Source organism: Cucumis melo, chromosome 1, assembly GCF_025177605.1.
Source record: "Cucumis melo cultivar AY chromosome 1, USDA_Cmelo_AY_1.0, whole genome shotgun sequence".
In the NCBI taxonomy this organism is placed as follows: Eukaryota; Viridiplantae; Streptophyta; class Magnoliopsida; order Cucurbitales; family Cucurbitaceae; genus Cucumis; species Cucumis melo.
The window spans coordinates 15,695,184-15,718,319 of NC_066857.1; the positions used below are offsets into that span (position 1 = coordinate 15,695,184).

The 23,136-nt window shown below is 34.0% G+C and overlaps 1 protein-coding gene across 1 annotated transcript; it reads right to left on the reverse strand.

Annotated features, from left to right (window-relative positions):
• Positions 1-4,586: 4,586 nt before the first annotated feature.
• On the reverse strand, positions 4,587-5,288 carry LOC127148444 (uncharacterized). The gene has a single exon (XM_051082072.1). It carries the CDS (start codon positions 5,286-5,288, stop codon positions 4,587-4,589), a length of 702 nt encoding a protein of 233 aa, XP_050938029.1.
• Between the last annotated feature and the right edge of the window lie 17,848 nt (positions 5,289-23,136).

Here is a 23,136-nt window from a genome sequence, read left to right on the forward strand (position 1 = left end):
GCTTAATCTCATTCCACATATATTCTTCAAAGTTGTAGAGGGGCCTTCTGAGTTTTATGTCCCAATCTGCTTGAGTCTGATTCCAAATGTCATATACATTCCCCTGTTTAAGATTAGAAATGGCAAAAAGTCGAGTGGCATAAGCAGAGAGGGGAGATTTAGCATTCCATAATCCATTCCAAAAAGAAACAGATTCCCCATTATTTATCTTCCAAGAAAAATGAGGTAAGAACCACTCCACACCTTTAATGATAGATCTCCAAGGGGGCTTTAGAACTACTGTATTTGCTTCTAATAGGAATATCACCATGGGACTCTTGATTATATTTGATAGATATCAATCTTCTCCATAAAGATTATTTTTCAGTGAAGTACCTCCAAAGCCATTTACAAAGCAAGGCAAAGTTTGTGTTCTTAAGATGATTTATGCCCAATCCACCCTTTTCTCTAGGAAGAGTAACCTTAGCCCATCTAAGGAGATGAATATTATTTCCTTCAGCATAATTTTTTCATAAGAAATCTCTCCAATATTTCTCAATGATTTTGCACAAATCCATGGGGGCTCTGAAGATAAACATCTGATATCTGGGGAGACTTTCAAGAGTAGAGTTAATAAGGGTGATTTTGCCACCTTTGGACAGATAGGAGTATTTCCAACTGCACTGTTTTTTTTTTTTTTTTTTTTTTTTTTAATCTTTTCACAAATATTTTCCCAAAATCCCATTGATGAAGGTTTTCCACCCAAAGGTACACCAAGATAAGAAATCGGCAAATACTGTTTTTTAATTCCCCATTTAGAAGCAACACATTCAGTCTAATTAGAATCAACATTTATGGGAGTAATAGTGAACTTATTTAATTTGAAATTTAACCCCGAAGCAAATTCAAAAGTGTGTAAGATGTACCTTAGATTTGTAGGATATTCATCTATGTCTTCAATAAAAATAAGAATATCATTTGCAAATAATACATGTGACAGGTTGAATCTATTTTCAATAGATACACCTTTTATTTTACCTTTTTGCTCCAAATCAAGAATAAGCTTGCTGAGATAGTCCATGGCTAGCACAAAAATGAAAGGAGAAATAAAATCTCCTTGACGAATACCCCTGTTTGGTTTAATCCATCCTGAGGCTTTCCATTAATCAAGATCGAATAGTGAACACTCGATATGCAAGCTTTTATCCATCTCCTTTATTTCTTCGAATAATTTTTTTTTTCTGAAGCATATAGTCGATGAAAGTGTTGGAAGCGTTTGATGAACACCCCAAATAAATAATCACCAAATAGAATATTTGATAGAAAACAAAAACCTTTTTGAAAGACTTGTTGTGTGTATTCAACTCACACTTGGATAATTTAGATTACAACAGTTCAATCCTATTTATAGGATTGTCATAAGAATAACTCATATCACAATTAAATACAACAAATTAAATCCTACATTTAACTAAGGTGAAACTCTTACTAAATTAACTCCAACATTTTTAACTCACATCCTTCTCTAACTTACATAAATTAACTCACATATAACTTATTTATTTAAAACATGTTTAATTTTCAACATTCTCCCTTAAACATGTTTTTTGTTTTGAAAAACTCCAAGCAAAGTTCTTAAGTTGTTAAACACATTAACTTTGAGTGGCTTCGTAAAAATATCTGCAATTTGATCTTCAGTCTTCACATATTCAACTTGAACTTCCTTCCTTGAAATGCAATCTCTGATGAAGTGAAATCTTGTATCAATGTGTTTGCTACGATCATGGAACACAGGATTCTTTGCTAAAGCAATTGTTGACTTATTGTCTATATGAATCACAGTTGGATCTTCTTGCAAAATTCCAACTGTCTTTAACAAATTTCTTAACCAAACTGCATGACAAACACATGAAGCTGCAGCAACGTATTCTGCCTCACAAGTGGATAATGTCACAATAGGTTGCTTCTTAGAACTCCATGTAAATGCAGTATTGCCAATGAAGAAAACATATCCACTAGTGCTCTTTCGATCATTAGTATCTCCAGCCCAGTCACTATCACAATAGCCTTCAAGCTTGAATTCTTTAGATGAAGAATAAAACAACCCATAGTCAAGCGTACCTCTGAGGTAACGAAGAATTCTCTTTGCCACTTTCAAATGAGTAGTTGTAGGAGATTCCATAAATCGACTCACCAATCCAACGCTGAAAAGAATATCTGGTCGTGTGCAAGTCAAATATCTCAAACTCCCAACCAAACTTTTGAAATATGAAGAATCAACATCATCTCCTTCTTCATGTTTGGACAGTTTGGTCCCAGTTTCAATCGGAGTTGCGACAGGCTTAGAATTCATCATATTGAACTTCTCTAGAATTTCTCTAGTATATCGTTCTTGAGAGATGAAAATTCCTTCCTCTGACTGCTTCACTTCAATGCCAAGATAATATGACATTAGTCCTATATCTGTCATTTCAAATTCTTGGGTCATCGCCTTCTTGAGATCTTTAAACATACTTGCACAATTTCCTGTAAAAATGAAGTCATCCACGTACAAACAAACTACCAAAATATCTCCATGACCATTAACCTTAATATAAAGAGAATGTTCATAAGGACACCTCCAATACCCATTATCAAGGAAATGTTTGTTGATTCTGCTATTCCACATTCTTGGTGCTTGTTTCAATCCGTATAATGCCTTCTTCAATTTTAGAACTTTATCCTCTTGACCTTTCACAGAATAACCAGGAGGTTGTTCCAAGTAGACTTCTTCTTCTAGATATCCATTCACAAATGCCGATTTGACATCCATCTGAAAGATCTTCCAATTATTTTGTGCAGCAAGAGCAATTAACAACCTTATGGTTTCCAAACGAGCAACGGGAGCAAATACTTCATCATAATCAATGTCTTTTTTTTTTAGAATATCCTTTTGCAACTAATCTTGCTTTGTATCTCTCCACTTCTCCCTTTTCATTTCTTTTTATCTTGAACACCCATTTGACACCTACTGCTTTCTTTCCATTTGGAAGAGTAGAAAGTTCCCACGTATCATTCTTTTTTATGGCTTTTATCTCTTCATCCATAGCAATCTTCCATTTGTCATTTTGCGAAGCTTCTTCAAAATTCAAAGGTTCACTGTCACCAAATAGACAAAAAAGAGTAAGGTTATTAAAACTTTGACTTAACTCTTCAGTTTCATCATATATGTCTTGTAAGCTTCTCATGCCACGAGGCCCTTCACTTGAACTTGCAGATGATGAAGATGTGCTTTGTTGTGGAGTGATTGGCGATGTTGGTGGAGAAGCAATGTCACTAGGCTCATCACATTCGTCGGGAAAAAATAAAAATTTGTAATCTTCTGGTTCGTCATTCCAATTCCATGATGCTTCTTCATCAAACACAACATCTCTGCTTACGATCGTCTTCTTTGTAACAGGATTATAAAGCTTGTAGCCTTTTGAGCTTGCATCATAGCCAACAAACACATATTTCTCACTTTTATCATCAAGCTTACTACGCTTTTGATCAGGTATATGCGCATAAGCCATGCATCCAAATACTCTCAAATGACCAATGGATGGTTTTCTTCCTGTCCATGCTTGTTGAGGAGTTTTGTTCCATAAGCTTCTAGTAGGGGAACGATTTGACAAGTACACTGCACACTCAACAGCTTGTGCCCAAAATTCTTTTGGCATCTTCTTGCACTTCAACATGCTTCGAGCCATGTTAAGTATTGTTCGGTTCTTCCTTTCAACAACACCATTTTGTTGAGGAGTAAATGGAATTGTCATAGGGCGACGAATTCCATTTTCTGCGCAAAAAGTTTTGAATTCATTTGAAGTGAATTCACCTCCCCTGTCTGATCTCAAAGCTTTAATGTAATAACCACTTTCTTTTTCAACAAGAGCTTTAAATCTCTTGAACATGTCAAATACTTCTGATTTCTCTTTGACAAAGTAAACCCAAGTTTTCCGACTGAAATCATCAATAAATAATAAGAAATAATTATTCTTACCAAAAGAACTTGGTTTGATCGGTCCACAAAGATCAGTGTGAACTAACTCCAGTGGTCTCCTTGCTCTCGAAGATGATTCTTGTGGAAAACTCTTCCTTGATTGTTTGCCATGAAGACAACCTTCACAAAGTTGATCTGGAAGTTTGACATATGGCAACCCTTTCACCATGTTCTTCCTGGCTAATAATCTTAAGCCATCAAAGTTCAAATGCCCAAATCTCAAGTGCCAAATCCAATTGGGATCTTTCAAACATGACTTTAAACATTGAACAACATCAGTTTGAATGTTTAATAAAAACATTCTATTTTTCGTCATTTGCACTTTAGCAATAATTTTGTCATGATTATCTCTTATCTAAAGACTACAATCCTTCATCAAAATATTATAGCCTTTCTCTAAGAGTTGCCCCAAACTCAAAATGTTGTTCTTCATATTAGGCACATAATAAACATTAGAGATAAACTCATGCTTCCCATTCTTCAAATTGATCAAAATCTTACCTTTTCCTTTAACTGGAATTTTTGTGGCATCACCAAATACGATATCGCCACCAACAGATTCATCAAGTTCAATGAACATTGATTTACTTCAACACATGTGATTGCTTGCACCACTATCGAGATACCATGCACTGTTTTCACATGTTTCCACACCTTTGCATGCTAGAAACAATGAGGAATCACCGCTTTCTTCATCTTTCTCAGCATAATTTGCATTTTCTTCAACTCTATTTCTGCATTCCCAAGAATAATGGCCGAATTTATGACAATTATAACATTCAATCTGTCTTTTGTCATATCTCCTGTCATTATTTGATCTTTCCCAACTTGACCTCGAATAATGTTGTCTTCCTCTACCTCTTGATGAATTTGAGTTTGAATTACTCTCATCAAATGTTCTTTGACCGTAGCTTCCTTGACCTCGATCTTTGAAATCACCACGTCCACGATTACCACCACGTCCTCGACCTCGATTTCCTTTTTCTAGGTTGCCTTCCTTGTCTTTTAATTTCAACTTTGACTGAAAAAGTTGCTCAGTCATCTGCTTGTTCTTCTTAAGAAGCTTCTCTTCATGGGCTTGTAAAGAACCCATAAGTTGATCAATGGACATTGTACTCAAATCCTTTGATTCTTCAATAGCTACAACGATGAAATTAAATTTTTCATCTAATGAGCGAAGTATCTTTTCTACTACTTGCTCATCGCTTATTGTCTCACCAAATCTTTTCATTTCATTTACTACTGCTAGCAATCTTGAAGTATAATCTGAAACTGATTCAGACTCCTTCATATGTAGTGATTCATAATCACCTCTCAATTTTTGAATGCGAACCTTCTTGACTCGATCTACTTCTTTATACGTATTCTCCAAAATTTGCCATGCTTGATATGCAGTAGTTGCTCCAGAAATTTTCTCAAAATTGTTATCATCAATGGCTTGATGAATGATGGTGAGAGCCTTTTGATCTTTTTTTCTTGTATTTTGTAAAGCTTCTCGTTGAGCTTGATTCAAAGCTGCATCACTTTCTGGTTCTTCATAACCATTACTAACAATGTCCCACACATCTTGTGAACCAAGTAGAGCTTTCATTCGAATACACCAACTACTATAATTTTCTTTCGTAAGTCGAGGTACTTGGAAGGGAACTAAATTGTTGTTTGCCATTTGCAAAACCAATTTTTTTACTCCAAACTCAAGCTCTGATACCACTTTGTTGGAAGCGTTTGATGAACACCCCAAATAAATAATCACCAAATAGAATATTTGATAGAAAACAAAAACCTTTTTGAAAGACTTGTTGTGTGTATTCAACTCACACTTGGATAATTTAGATTACAACATTTCAATCCTATTTATAGGATTGTCATAAGAATAACTCATATCACAATTAAATACAACAAATTAAATCCTACATTTAACTAAGGTGAAACTCTTACTAAATTAACTCCAACATTTTTAACTCACATCCTTCTCTAACTTACATAAATTAACTCACATATAACTTATTTATTTAAAACATGTTTAATTTTCAACAGAAAGCTCAGCTAATCTTGTCAATGCTTTTTCTATATCGAGCTTTATAACAAAGCCCTTGATCTTTTTTGCTCTCCAGTAATTAACAGCCTCATTTGCAATAAGCATAGCATCTGTAGTTTGTCTCCCCTTAACAAAAGCCATCTGATATTCTGAAACAGTCTCAGCCAAAGTATGCTTCAATCTCTCAACAATAATTTTAGCAATAAGCTTATAGAGAGCAGTGGTGAGACTTATTGGTTTAAAATCGGATGTCGTATCACATTTATCCTTTTTAGCTATAAGTGCGATATATGTCTCATTGCCCACATTGTTAATGATGGCATTTGATTGAAAATCTTTGAAAATTTCCAAGATATCAGCTTTCATGAACTTCCAAGTTTTCTTTAAGAATACCATATGGAGAAACCATCCAGTCTTGGAGCCTTACTATTTGCAAAAGACTTCAAAGATAGCCAAATTTTTTACTCATTAAAAGGTATATCAAGAAGATTTCTGGAAGCATAAGAATTAGGGGACCAGTTCAGATTATCCATAAAGAAATTATCCTTGATAGTGTCGGTGTAAATATTGTTGAAGTGATCAATGAAAGCTTTTTCAATGTCTGGGTCTTTTGTGCAAATCTTCCCTTTACAATTCATCACATTAGAAATAATGTTTCTCCTTTGTCTAGCAGAGAAAATGTTATGGAAAAAAAATGTGTTTTCATCCCCTTCAAAATTCCACATCCTTTTACATTTTTGGGCCCATATTTGATTTTTTAGAAAAATTGATTGGCAAAGATCAGCTTTAAGAACAGTCCAACGAGAGCAATGGATCTCTGAAATATTGTTTTCAGCTTCAAGCTAATCAATGGAATCACTCTCTTTTATCCACAAGGATTTGTTTGTACTAAAAGCACCTTTTTTTGAATACTATATTGCTTGATAGTGGAAGATAGTTGTTTTAATCTTCTCATGAAAGAATATCCCAAGAATCTCAGCTGGTTTGTGTTATTCCACCATATCTCCACATTTTTTTTAAAACCAACCTCATTAAGGAAAGCATTTATAAATTTGAAGGAAACAGTGCCCCATTTGAAATTTTGTAGATTCCAGAACAATTGAAAAATGATACAAGGTGACTCTAGAAAGAGATCTTGAGTTATGGTCTCCCACTTAGGGGTATAAAGGAATGTGTCCAATCTAGACAAAGTTGGTTGGTTTCTCAAATTTGACCAAGTACTTGGCATTGCTGAGGGGAGGGTCAATGAGGTTACAGTTGTCAATGAAAGCATTAAATTTCTTCATATTATAATTGGTCAGGTTTGTAGCAGATGTTTCTCTATTCCATCTAATGACGTTGAAATCTCTCCCAAGAATCCAAGTAGGAAGACATTTATTTTTTAGATAATTAAGTTCATTTCAGAATTGATTTCAATTCCTTCTTTTCACTGGCCCATATACAACAGTTAACCACCAACTTGTACCATCTGGAAAGAAAACATTTGCTGAGATAGAGAATATTCTCTCAATAACATTTTTTACAAAATGCCTCAAATCGTCCCACATAACAGTAATGCTACCTGAACGACCATTTGTCTTGAGAAAATCCATTTGATACTGGTAGAGCTCCACATAGATTTAATGTTTTTTTTTTAAACACAACTAAGTTTGGTTTCAGTCAGAATAACAAAATCAGGCATGTAGGCAGAAACAAGAGTTTTTATTTGAGCTCTTTTACTGGGCGAGCTTAGCCCTCTGACATTCTTCCAAGTTAGGATTTTCATGGGGAAACATTCAACCCCAATACATTTTGATTTTCAACAATTAACCTGACATCAGTATCAATTTCATTGTTCATATTTTCCATACAATCAACAATAACATTACATTCAGATTTAAAATTAGGAGCCAACTTTAGATTCTTTGTCTTTAGCCATTCGACTAACTTTTGCTTGAAACAATTTTCATCTTTGTTTGCCTTCATCCTGGTTACATCTATGTCTTCTTGATCACCGATTAACATTAGACCCACATTATCTTTGACAATATCTGACTATATAGGAGAGGGGAGAGATGGGCTAGAATTAATATTGTCTGGGCTTGAGACCATTACATCTGAAACTGGAGAAATTTGGCCCAAATCCACCACTAGGTTTATTTCTTTCAGCTTTTCACTATCTGTAGTCTTGCTCTTGTTCTTAGTACTCTGATCAATAGCTTTCTTGGGATCTTGATTTTTAATTCTGTAAACCTACTTGCTTTTTCTTTGTTTCAACCTATTTAGCTTTGCATCACGGCATTTTTGGGAATATCCACTCGAGCTCCCAAATTTTAGAGGCTTAGCAGGGGCACAATGGGCATCAAAAGAAAAATTAACATTCTAGGGGATGAGAATGTAACCTTTCTCTTAGCATTAAATGTAAAGTGATTTGGTGGGGAGACTTCTCTACAAACTTTCTTCCCCTTTCTTTTCTCTGTTAATTTCAAAATCAGAACGCTTTCGGTCACCATCTTACCACTATTATCGTTGTCACCATCATAATTCAAATTTGAATTTGAATTTGTACGGCTGATTCTTTTATTATTTTTTATTGACCCTTCACTCCGGTGAATTTTCATATCAGTTTTTCCAGCAGTAGGAGATTCTGGCATGATTTTTTCAGTAATAACAACCGCACAGCCGTCAAACACGAATTGCTCTGCTTTCAAGTTGAATTCGTAGAAATTTTCAGCCGCTTTTCTGGTAAAGGAACCATGGATTCTTGGATTCCTTTCTTTTAGCCATCTTCCCTCTGAATGTGTAACAATTTGAATTAAAAACCGATTCCCATCTTCATCAATCAAGCCAGTGGTTGTCGGAATAAAGCTAGAGTAATTATCTTTCACCTTAATCACAGCATCAACTAAATCAACTTTTTCAATAGTATCTGAAGCCACTTCTAAAAAACCTTCGCATGCATCACCAATCTGAATGAAGGAATTTAAGTTTCAAATATGAAGTGGGATTCCCCTGAATTTGACTCATTCTCCATAACTTGGAACAAGTTTAGGAGAAGCATGGAGCTTTAGACATCACTGCCCAAATTTAACATAAAAGTTTCCTACCGTATACCAACCCTTGTTATCACACATAATTTTTGCTAAGCTAGCATCATCAAAGTAAATAAAGAAGAGAATGAGATTTCCACTTCTATCTGCTATTTGAGTCTTTCAATTATTTTGCACTAGTCTTCATGAAAATATCTGCGCGCTAGGACCACTGCTCTCTTCCAATTAAACAAATTTTTCACATTAGGCTTCGGCGCATCCCTATTTGGACACTGAAAGTCAGCGTTGTGAGATGAGTCTGAATCAGATTCACATTGGTGAGACCACATCAACATATGATCTCTTTGAGGTATCTAAGTTAAAGGATGAGTTGTATCGATGCTTATTCGTATCTCTGTTAGTCATAAAAGTTCTCTAGGATCTTCTTTTATCGTCTTCCTTTCTTAAGATCAAAATGCCTGAGAACTGGGCCCAACCACTCTTGTACATTCCGGTCCAACATCTACAACCCCTATCATCCACTTTATATGTAAACTCGATATTTTCTTTGGATTTTCTTTAAAAAAATATGAAAGGAATAGAAGAAAATGGAAATTAAGTATAAAATTCTTTTATATATAATTAATGGTTTTTATAAAACGAAAAAAAAAAAAAAGAGAAAAGAAAGGATATAAATGAAGAAAAAAGAATAGAGAAAAGAGAAATTCCATTCTTTTTTTTCTTCTTCTCTTTCCCTCCATCGCCAAGCTTCTTTCATTCCATTCTTCGTTATTTTTTCACCATTTATTCACCAAATTTCAAAGGAGTTTCAAACGATAGAAGACTGAGAAAGAAAGAAGAAGTTCAAAAAATGTATGTTGAAGAAGACATGAAGTGTGCAAGACAAACTTCTCTATAGTTCGTTAAGCACATCTTTAGTTTTTTATTGATTTCGAGCTATATAAAAAGAATTAAGAGGTGAAGTTTAAATTTACTGAAAGTTAATTCATTTTCAAACATATTTTATGAAGAAAGCTTGAGCAAATTCTGATGTTCATTAGGTGAATTTTGACAGAGAAGACAGGGGAGATTATTCTCATGTGAAATCAGAAGATCTCTGGTTTTTTAGTATTTCAGGGTGTATCGGTAGATTTAGGATCTCTATTTAGTATGGTTGGAAAGTGTATTCAATTTACTACAACTTTCATGCAGAACTCGTGAACCAAAAACGACTAAAAATAAGTTAAATTATAGGGAAAAGTTAAAGGGGTTGTGGTGTACGCGGTTGTGGGAGTGGTCCTGTTTCGAGGGATGTCTGAGATTATACACAGGGAATCAAATTTATATGTCTTGAGGTAAGTTATAGAGGACCTCAAAATAAAGATTTTAACATAAAGAACTATCATTTTAGTTGAGTATTGGAAGAGTTGTGATCATTTGAATTTCAAGCTGCGAATCTGGAAAATTTTGAGAAATGTGTGAGATATGGTTTTATTTCTTAAATTTAGACTTCTTAAGCATCATCTTTAGTGAGCCATATCAAACATAACATTTAAAGATCATAATATTTAGGTTTCTAATACTCGATTTTGGTTGTTTGACATGCCAAGAGGAAATAGGTCAGGTTTACACACCGGAGAACTAGTCTAAGACTGTGAGTGACAAAAACAAGTTTTGAAAATGATTCTTTTTTAAAAAAAAAATGTTTCTTATAACTACATGTTTTACGTGTTTGACTACAAGTTTGTAAATGATATATGATTTCTATGTTTAGATTTCAAGTATGAGTTTCGAGCTTAGATTTCATAATGGAATCCACATGTTAGCACGTAATTAATGAGTTCTGAAAAGCAGTTGAAATGGCATTTGTTTAAGCAAAGTATAGTTTAAGCTAGAATTATTTTAAGATTTTTGGTTTTTCCACAAACAAGCTGAGTAAGTTTGAGTTTATGCAAGGTTAAGATAAACATACATGTTTTAATGCTTTCATATGCTTTATGATATTTCCATTGACTACATGACTGAGAGCCTGAGGCTAGAGGATACCATGTGTACACAGGTTATGTTTTATTGTTGACGTTGAGTGTACTCTGTGACAACGATGCTGTTGTGAGTGTTGGACGAGCCCCACTACAAAAAGACGATAGGAGTGTTGGGCGGGTCCCACTACATCGTAGAATTAATAAACGTTGGTTGTACTGGGCGTGCCCTACACAACGTAATGAAGTCATGTTAGTTAAATAATTTATAAACAGAAAATGTCTTGCTAGATTTTATAGATATACGTATTGAATGTTTGACGTAGCTGTTTTCTGAAAATATTTATAGTTAACGCTTCGCTTGTTAGATTTATGAGTTTTCAAAGATTATCATGAGATCTGATTTACACCTTTAAAGTATTGTCACACACTGGGCTTTATAGCTTACCCTTCCAAAATGTTTTACCCACTTTCCAGGTAGAGATCGAGTTCCCGGTGCCTGATAGACTGCCTTAGTCTACTGAAGCTCCGATGTCGATTGCCAATACGTGGTTAGAGTTGTACATAGAGTCTGTCGTGTTATGATTTATATATCTTTGTATGATATAGATACTCTACAGTTTGTGTAAGCTTTATTAGTTGTTGTTGTGTAAATCTCTGTTGATTATGTTTTGGTTAAGGTGTCTCCAGGTTGCGAAATCAATTATTTCCGGGCTACACTTCAATGTATGTATATGATTAGTTTAGGTTCCGCTGTGTTGTGTTGCATGTATCATAGTTTATATTCTAGATTAGCAAGTTTATCACGTTAAAGAATCCAGCAGAGTCGACAGATATCGGTAGAGAACAGCGTTGTCGGTCAGCTTTACGCCGTCTTTCGGTCTAAGCTAGCAGGTAGTCTGAGAGGGCGTGTGACACTATAAATCTCTGCTATGTACCCCTTTCTGTTATACGTCTTTTGAACCCAAATACAGAAATCCACATACCTTTTCTCTAGAAAAAATCTTGTAGTACGCGGAGTTTTCGGTAGAGTGTTGAAGGTATCTTTTAGCCAGTCGAGAAATTCCAAAGTGTTGAAGGTTTATAGCAAAGTTTTATTTTCATTTAAGACATATAATTTCTATGGTTGTTCCAAATATAACAAAAAAATAAGTAATTTATTTACACTTGCATTTACTCATCTACGTATATAGCAAAATGCAAAATAGACGTCTATATTCGAAAATATTTACAAGGATATTATATTTAAAATAATTGTCCTAGAAGTGCAGTGACGTATTCAGAACTTCAAGTTGGGGCACAATTTAATATCAGAACCTTGTGGATGAAGCTCTGAATCTTTATTTACATATAGTCCCTATAATGTAAAATGTGTATGATAGGTTACTATTTTATTTTGTGTCTAACAATTTTGATGGTTTCAAGTTAATGTCCAATAGAATTCTCTTCCACATACATTAAGAAATGTGCAAAAATGCAACTCTATTAAATTATTTCAACATAGGAAATAAGGGATAAATTATTCTTTTATCTCTCCTGAAAAAAGATTGATTAATCCATAGTCAAAGTCTCTTAAGAGAACAAAAATCAACAAAGTATGTATGATACGAAAAATATAACATTCTATTTTGGCCAAAACATTTAATTAGATTGGTTCTAATTTTCTACTTGTTTATCACATCGTTAAACAAATTTAAAAACACACACACACACACAAACTATATATAAACTATAGGCTTGTGGAATGATTCAAAGGAATTATTTTGATGGAATATATATATTTGATATGGAATTGCTTTGTAGCGAATTTGAAGATATAATTATTAATTGGTTTAAAGCACAGTATTAATCAAATATTTGAATCTTCCTTTCACATATATATTTCATACTTAAGTCTATTGTTTTTGGATAAAATCTTATGCTTAGTTATTCTATTAGTGGAACAATCGCTTTTTAGTTTTAATTTTTACCAAAATTTTGAATTATCAAACTTGAATTTTAATTTTAATTTCATAAAACTCGTTATTAAAATATAATTTCTTCCAAATACAAAAGTGAAAAGTGTATATATTGCTAACCAAATGGCTTCGAAATTTTGAAATTTTAATTTGGGGAATAAATTGTTAAAAAAATTGAAGTAGGGTTAATAAAATATATTTAGTTACTAACTAAATCAAGTTTTAAGAATCATTTATATTTTGTTTTCTTAACCATAAGTCTCCCCACGTGTTATATTAATCATTTAATTTATCCGAAGTATTATAAATATAATTTTAAGAATTATGATATTTTTAACAAATTTATTAGTTGGCTATTTTTAAAATGATCAATTACCTCATATATTCTCAAACCATAGAACAAATTAAATAAAAAAAAAAAAAGAGAAAAGAAGGGTGGAAAAACAAGAGAGAGATCCAATTGATTTAAGTTGATCGATAAGTAACTAATGACCCTTAAATACCAAATAGTTTTAAATTATGTTGAAGTCAAAAATGGCAACTACAACACAAATATATAAATTCTAATAGTTACTAAAAACAAAGTGTACATTACACTTTTCTTTTTTCCTTTTTACGATGAAGTATTTAATTAAAATTTTTAGTAAACGTAATGAGCCCGCCATTGCCATTGCCATTGCCATTGCCATTGGTTTTTCAAAATATTTTATATATCATAATAACATAAACAACATTATTCAAGACATACTTGATTATTTAATGAAATTAATTCAAAAAGACCCCGGGCCAACATGGACATAGTTCTATTGGTATTATTACGACGCTTAAGTTCAAGTTTAGGAGGAGTAATGAATTGACTAAGATCACTTTTGAATGAGAGAGATTTTAAAGAATGTATAAAAGTATATTTTAGAAAAGTTAAAAGAACTAATAGAGTTAGTATTTATACTAATAATGTACAACTTCCTTTTCTAGTAGTTCGATAATAGAAAAGTCAAAGTTAAGTGTATTTAGTTTGGAGTTATATCCTGTGTTGGGTGAGGTTTTAAATTTTTTCTAAAACATATGTAAATGAGGAAGAAGCAATGTCAAAATAACCTGTGAGTTGGATTTTGGATATGGTTAATTTCACTTTTAAATGATCAAGTCCTTCAAGACGATTATGGAGATTATTGTCAGCGAGATATAGGACATATAGAGAAATACTGTTAGGATATTCAAATTTTGAATCCTAATTTGATTGAGCCCCATGGCATTAAAGACATAAAATATGTACTCTCGACGAAGAGATTAAATGGTTAAAATCTCCGATGTCACATATTGTTGAATTAAAAAAGAAATAATTTTTGTTCAAAAAAACATATATATTCCAAGTATAGTCACTATAAGAAATCGGGGCTTTCCGGACACCAAAAAGGACGTCGACAAAAAGAACGTCGGGAATAAGGGTATTCCCAATGTTGGTGTAACGCCCAACAAATTCGATTTTTTTGTTCATTGTTATTAATATTTAAGTGCGGTTATGGAAAATTCAAACTTATTGGAAGAACCTTATCATTTGATTTCTCGAGTAATTAAGGTTGGGAATCTTTATTTTGTTTAAGATAATAAGTATTTTTTTTATTGGAAATAATTGGGGAAGTTTTATTAAACTAATGTTGGTTGGTTAAGGGAGAAATGTGGGGACTAGTTGGGGTTAATAAGGTAAATTTCAAAAGATTTGGAGACATAGGAGGTGGTTGTTTTCAAATTAATTAAAGGAAATAGAAAAAAAAAAAAAAAAAAAAAAAAAAAAAAAAAAGATAATTTTTCTCTTTAAAGCAGCCTTGGGACGTGCATAAGAAAAACAAAAAAAAAAGGGCAATTAAAGTCCTCCTTGAAACCCTAGCCGCCGACCCACGCCACACGCCCAGCCGCGCCGGAGACTTCAAACCGAGTCAAGCCACCGCACGCCGAGGATTAGCTACGTACGCCCGTCGTGTCTGCAGCCGGAACTCGCCGCGCCGCTTCGATCTGAGGTAGAGTAGCCAGCCGCGTCGCGTCGCTCCGATCAAGCGCTGAGGAGCCGCAGCCGATTCGTCAGCCAGCCGTGTTCGCAACGCCGTCATTCACAAGCCCAGCCACGTCGCGCCGCTTAGATCCGACGCAGCGCAGCCGGAACGTTCGTCAGCCAGCCGTCGCGCCGACTGAAATCCAGCAGCTAAAGCCTCGCGCGCCTCCAGCCATCGAACCCGAACCCGGAACCGCTCCACGCTCGCTCGCCCGAACCCGAAACCGAACCCGCTTCCGTGCCCACACGTGCCTAGCTCTCCCCGCGTGCAAGCCGCGCCGCGCCGCCTGCACTGCAAGCCGAGCCGCGCCTCCTTGCTGTCGCGAGCCGAGCCGCACGCGCAAGATCCTTGCGCCAAGCCGAGCCGAGCCGATCCCTGTTCTCTTTCCAACCGAGCCGCCAAGCCTAATTTGGCTCCTTCCACCTAACTGTTGGTAATCAAATCAATTATTTTGGCATTATCCAGTAAGATTCAATATTTTTGGGCACTAAATAATTTAATTTGGAATTAAATTAGATTATTTTCCTTAAGGGACGTCTTGGACCAAGTAACTGTTGCAGCGTGGGATTTTCTGCAGTAGGGGCTTGAGCACTGCAACCTCTTTCTAGGGTATTTCAAATGAGTTCTGAACCGTTAGTCGTTGGTGACCTAATTACGAATTTTGGCATATTAAACAGTTAGGACCTCGTCGCTTGGAGAGCATACTGCCTCGCGGTTAGGACTCGTCAAGTAAATCTCCAGGTAAGAGATTCTACTACTAGCTCCACGTCTAGAATTATGAGATTATGTATACTTCAATTGTGCGTGTTGGGGGCTAGACCGTACGATGCATGAAAACAATGATAGTATAATGCAAATGACGATATGGTTATATTATAGCATGTTGTGTGATGACGAGAGCTGTTATGTCTGTAAGACAGATGTCGAGATGGAGAGTGTAATGATGATTTATCTGTTATGTTATATGCTGATGCCATGTGTATGTATACTGCGATTAGGGTACTTGTTAACTTAACCTGTTAGAGTCGTACCTGCATGGGTGTCCTTCGGGATCACCACCTATTGAGGACTGTGTGGTCCGACGGGACACCAGTCTAGCATGGATATAGATATGACTCGAGTGACTCGACGGGGTCCTCGCATCCCGATTGTCCTAGGTGTCCCCCGGGGCACCGAAGACTAGAGTTACGTTCCTACGGGAGCGCATGTTGCACGTGTTCGGGAACGTGCCAGAGATTGGGTACCAGTTACAGGACTCTGACAGGAAGTTAACAGGCACCTAGTGGGACTAGTAGTGGGTCCCTTACTGAGTATTTTATACTCACTCTCTTCATTTCATGTTTTCAGGTAGAGGACGAGGCAAGGGCAAAGGCAAGCTGGCGAGCGACCCGAAGTGACCGTGGAGGGCCATAGGGACTACTGCTTCCGCTTATCCTTATTTTAGACTTTCGTATCTGAGTTTGAGTACTTTTCATTACTTATCATCTTATTATGTAGATAGGGCCCGAGTAGGACTTTAGGACGCATTACACCTTTTTGCATAACTACCTTGTTTAAATTTTCATAAATAAAATTTCTCAAACCTTATGCGTTTTTAATAATTTTGATGACTTAAACCGCTTGTTCTATATTTAGTAATGACTTCGACTCAGTATAAGGAGTTGGGTCGTTACAGTTGGACAGACGCGTCGTGAAAGCCGTGTAGGAGAAAACTCTATTCTCGATGCCACGCACAATGCGTCGGGAGTGGCATCGGAAAAGAGGGCATTCCCGACACGTCAAACATGCGTCCAAACGGCGTCAGGAATAAGGCCAAATTAAATTTAAAATACACCTTATTCCTGATGCCATGCATAGTGCGTGGGGAAGGGCGTCGGAAATAAGGGGTTTTTTCGACGCACTATTGCGCGTAGGGAAAACCTTTTAATGAGCGTCAGGAATACCCTTATTCTCGATGCCATAAAGGGGATCTCTCGACGTTTTCGTTTTGCGTCAAGAGATCCCCTTTATAAAAGTTTCAGTTTTGTTTTCCATAGAACTGAAAACGAAAGAGAAAGGGAGAAGAGAGAAACGAAGATTCCTCGTCGTCTGTAGCTCGCCGCCGTCCGTTCCGTCGTCATTGTCGTCCCTCGTCATTTCGCCGTCGTCTGCCACCTTAGGTAAGTTTAAATATAAAGTTTGTTTAGTTTAAATATAAGTTTTAGGATTTTTTTTTTTTTTAAGAAAATTGTTTTAGGATATTGTTTTGAAATAGATTTTTGTTTGTTAAATGTATTTTTGTATAGAATGTGTGTAATTTGTGGTTGAATTGAAATTTGAAGGGTTTAGGGTTTAGGATTTATAGTTAAATTGAAAATTGAATTTAGGGGTGGAGGGGGGGTTTAGTTTGTTGGTGCGGGTTCAACATACTAATGATTGTGGATTAAATTATGAATGATATTGAGTTTTTGGTGGTATTGAAACATCAAGTTTTTCTGCTTAAACGTTTACCCCAAGTCTTTTGAGACTATGAATAACGATTCTTTCTTGAGTCATTAGAAAAGTTGTTGTATTATGGATGCAATATACACTTCTTTTGTACATTTGGAACATTTTGTTATTATTGTTAACTATTACATAATTGAGTTCTATGATTGACAAACCTAGGGATGTAGGATTTGATCTTGACCCCTTACCATTCCCTGTTAAGCACCACTTACCTTATCAAACTAAGCAACACACGGTCTAATCAAAGCCATGAAAATTGGAGCAAATGAAGTTGTTCTTTTAACGTTCTGCCTTCAATTTGCTATGGAGTACGTGTGAGGTTCTCATTTTTTCTCTTTTGCAGTAATAAACAAGTTGTTAGCTCATCGATGGATTCAATTAAGACATTGGCTGCATTTCCACAGGGGATGGTAAATATATAATATTAATTGCTATTATTTATCTGCTCTATATGGTTAACTCATCCTCTATGTTATTGTTAGGGTGTTGATATAATATTAACTTTACCTTCTCTTCCAACTCAAGCTTTTGGGTCAATAACGTCGTTTACTTTCCATTTAACATTAATTTCTACTTAATGGGTTTTTCTTTCAAATTTCAAGCACATAAGTGAGAGGCAAGGGGTAGAGTATTGATCCATCATTTTAAGCTTTTGTGTCAATCGATGATTTAAGAGTCACAATAAGTCTTTTTGCAAAACTAACTACAATTTTTTCCGGTAGGAAATCATCATCCCATCGAATATAACAGAACCAACACACCTAGAGATTGTAGCTTCAACATGTTCATCTCTGGTATTGTAGCAGGTACTATGACTTTATGATATTTATAGCACTTAATACTTGCTGAGCTACTGTTCTTAAGAAAATTACTCTAATGTCCAATCATGTTCGTTTTTGCTATAGTTTATGTTTATTCATTGTTTCTTTTTAACATCATTACTTAGAAGAAGAGCCTCTCATCTTGTAGTTTACTTGATAGTAATTTCTGTTGATTGAGATTAAAATTTCTCAAGGAAGAGTTCGAGTCATGGCATTGGTAGTGAAGCTATTTTTAGTTTCTAGCTCTGTGGCATCGACAGCATACAATGAAAATTTACTAAGCCTACTGGAAAGTGAAATCAATAACCTCCAGCCATTACTAAGCGTTTATTTGTATTATGAGAACTAAATTTTTGTATTAAAACTTACTAATATTTTTTGAACTTATTCGTATTATTAATTTTAAATCTTTTTTTAATTTGTGTTTGTATTTCTTAATTTATTAATTTATATTGAATTTATTTTAATTTAATCCAAAACGTCGGAAAAAATATTTGAGCAATCCGAATGTCGTTGTGAATGTTTGAGCAAAATATTTTAGAGAAAAAAAATTAGAAATTACATATTTAAAAAAATATAAAAAAAAATTCCCGACGCAATGAAACATTGGGACTAGGATGCATAAGACACGTCGGAGGAAGGTTTTCCGACGCACAAAAGACGTCGGAAGAGGCATTCCCTACGCCGTGTCATGCGTCCGCATAAGGTTCATCAGGAGAGGAAATCCTGACGCCACTTTGGCCGACGTATGTTATGGCGTCGGGAGAGGCATTCCCGACGTCGTACCAACACGGCGTCAGGAATGCCTCTCCTGACTCATTTCTCACGACGTTGTTTCTGACGCCATTAAAAACGTCGGCATATCCTTTCCTGACGTTTTTTTCACCTTTCCCGACGTTTTTGTGCGTCAGGAGTACCCCTGTCTCTTGTAGTGAGTGGTCGGGCAGATTTCATCTCCCAAATCCAAACCAAATAATAAATTGAATCAATCAACAAGAACTAGTTTTAATTATAAGACTAAGCTAAGTCAAACACATGGAGTACGATAGATCTTTCAGATAATTAAACAGTTTCCAATGACTGATGGGGTTTTTTTGATAGGTTCATCGCACAAGAAAGTAAATTGCATAAAAACAAAAGGAAATTAAAGATGTAAACCAGTTAGAAAAGGCTTAGCTTGGGTTTTGTAGATCTTTCCTTATTCATAATTTAGAGATTGATACTCCTAATCAATTTAATTAGAAAAGCTAATTAAGCCAACCTAAACATCAAACTAGTCCAAATTAATCCGATGAAAAGCATACAAGATTAATTAATTAGTCCTAGTTGCATTGAGATCATGACTAAGTTAGATCGATAGTCTATTTTTCAAAAACCTAATTATACAATCGCTAAGTTCAATTCTAAATCGAGATTATAGTAATATAAGATCTAATTAGATTCGTAAGCTAACCTAACTTATTGCTTGTTTTCAAGTTGCATACAACCTAAACAAGAAAACTACATAAAAATCAAAGCATTCATCATGAAGTCCACAAGAGTTTCTGACAATATGAATAATAATCATTAAAAACATAGTTATATTGGAACCATTATTATATTACATGAAGTTCAGTTCAAACCGCACAAATATGATGAAAATTATGGAAGATTACTACAAACCAAAGCTAAAAGAAGGTTTTCTTAGCCCATGATCGACATGCCAAACTATGGGGGGGAGAGTTTTAATTTCATAAAAAGACCAAAATTAAAGTACTCAAAAAAAAGAGAGAGATCGAGGTTTTGTTGGATGGAATCAGTGGTAATTAAGTTGACCTAAGCGGTTAAAAAACGTGACGACATCGTGACACTCTATGGAAGACGTGTGCTTCATGATTTCGAAGCGGCATGACACTTAAGGTAACAACATTTTGTTCTACGCTTTTCTTAAATTAAAGTGCTCCTATCTTACACTATCGTGATGCTACAAGCTGGTAGAGGCCTTCAAGGTTATAATTGCACTCTTTTAGCTCATGTTAATGCAAATTGACTTTGTTTTCGTCCAATTAAACTTCATTTTGTCATCGATGCACGGTTTTACCCCAGATTTGTTCATAACCTACAAAATAGTTAGATAGTTAACTATAGGTTATTGTCTTACAACATCACGACACTGCAAGAGTAGAGGCCTCCAAGGCCACAATTGTACTATTTTGGCTCCCGTACTTTGATTTCGCTCAATTAATCTTCATTTTATCATCAACTCACGATTCTATCTTTGATTTGCTCATAACCTACTAAATAGTCAAATAGGTAATCATAGAATGATCCCCAATTAAACAGGATTAGATAGCACATTTTTAGTACTATCAAATAGTTGAAGTGTTAAAATACTTATAATATTAGTTAATGTCAAATTTTTTTTATATTAAATAATAAATATGGACATTTTTTAAATATAGAAAAATAAAAGTAAAATTTCATATTTTATCCCAAACAATGGCAGATGCATGTGAGAAAAGAAACTACTACCGCAACAAATTTTACTTTTTTGATGTGTGATAACACCACCTTTTGTTTTTTGCTTTTACTATAGCTCTTCGTCGAAGTCATTTTCAACGATAATTCCTCGTTATTAGAAACATATGTAGTCATAATGAATTACACATGTGAAACTATCCCCTAATTTATCTTAATACTATACTAATCTTTTTCTTCTTCTTTTTTTCTTTGTTGACCGTAGAATCTCTAAACTATTTAAAAAAAAAAAAAAAGAATGGTTATACATCTTGTGGAAGATAAAAAAAAAAAAAAAAAAAAAAAACAATAACAATTGCAAAATAGTCCCTCAATTTTTAAAATTATATATCTATACAATATTTCTAATTATTCACCCATTTGATTATTAAAAATGCGACCATCGAGGAAAAACAGTATGTATATAACTAATAATTTGTGTGCTTCATTCACAAAATAAGATTCTTTTCCGTCTACCACAAAATTACAACATATTTTATATTCATATTTTATTTTTAAATTATCATTCAATAAAATAATAATTAAGTTGTTTTAAATTGTTTTAAATATAACAAACTATTGAAATATTTATGGCTCATATAACAAAACCCATAAATTTATCCATTTTTTAGATATTTCAAATTTGTCCTCTCATCTTTTTCTCCTCTTTGCTATTTTTTATCGTCTTCCTATGTACTCCTCATGCTTTTTCTTCCATCTTTCTCTTTTTCTTTTTAGATTTCTTTTTATATTCTTTTTTGTTTTTCTCTTTTTTTAAGTACGTGTATGTCTTTCTTCTTCTCTCTTTTTCCTTTTTTTTCATTCACCGCATGCATCGTATCGACTAGATAACCAAATCTAAAAGATTGTGTATAAAGAATTTGAAAAAATTGGTTAAGTATTTAAATTAGGGTAACCAAAACTTAAAAGATTGTATATAAAGAATATTGAAAAAAAATAGTTTATACCAAATTTTGAAAAAAAAATCGTTTAGATTTGAAGTAGCCAAATCTAAACGATCATGTAGCCAAAACTAAAAGATTGTGTAGAGAAATTCAAACGATCGTGTAGACAAATCTAAACGATCGTGTAGCCAAATCTAAACGATATTATACTAAATTTTGAAAAAAAAATCGTTCAGATTTGAAACCCCAAATCTAAACGATCATGTAGCAGTTTAGTATACCAAATTTTGAAGAAAAAAATGGTTTAGATTTGGGGTAGCCAAAATCTAAAGGATCATGTAACTCAATTAATTAAAGGATCATGTAACTAAATTAAACGATAGAATTGAAAAAACAAATCTAAACGATCTTGTACCAAATCGTGTTACCAAATATATTACGTGCATTGTTGACGGTGCATTTTTTTTATTTTACACGATGGACTTCTGGGTTTTTTCCATTTTTGGAATTGTTCTAAAATACTCTGTCGCTTTCTTATATTTTTTAAAAAATCTCTATTATATATTTATTATTACTATAAAAAAATAGAAAATACATGCATTTTATTATCCTTTTCTTGTTTTTAATTTTTTTTACAATTTAGGATAAGAACAACAACTATGAATAATCAAAAGATTTTTATCATCGCATGACGTAGTGATGACTTTTCTTCATAAATACTCATTTTAATGATTTTGTATGTTCTATAACTAACATTGATGTAATATTATAACTTTATTTGCTTCCTCTCCTCTTTCTTTCTTACTCTCCTGCTCGTATAAGATTGTCAACAATAATTGACACGACATTCTTTTTTCTTTTCTTTTTCAAAAAAATTACAACTACGTCCAATAGAAGTCATACGATAGTTGAAATGATCTCTTTTTTCTTATTGACTAGAATTCGATCAACCCCTCCTCTTTACAATGTCATTAAAATTGTTATCCAAGAACTTAACTTAGCTAACATCTATATGTATTTGGAAAAAAAAAATTGATACTCAAAATCCGTACTTTAAAAAAATACTTTAAAAGGAATATATATCATTGAAATTATTATCATTGACAACTTACTAATTATATAACTTAATTTTAATCTATGAACTAAAAATAAATAAATATTATGAACTACATAATATTAGGGAAATTCGACGCATTATTTGGACCGAGTCAAGTCAAGAAGATTTTTTTTCTATTAGTAAATTAGATAACGTTTCATATATTTTAATAAAGTCCTTAAATTAAGATATATTCTTAATTCTTATATGGATTCTTTCATGTGAAAGAATAAGATATTAAATGGTCCATAACCCAAGCATGATTCTTTTATTTCAAAGAAAAAAAAACATCCTTACTAG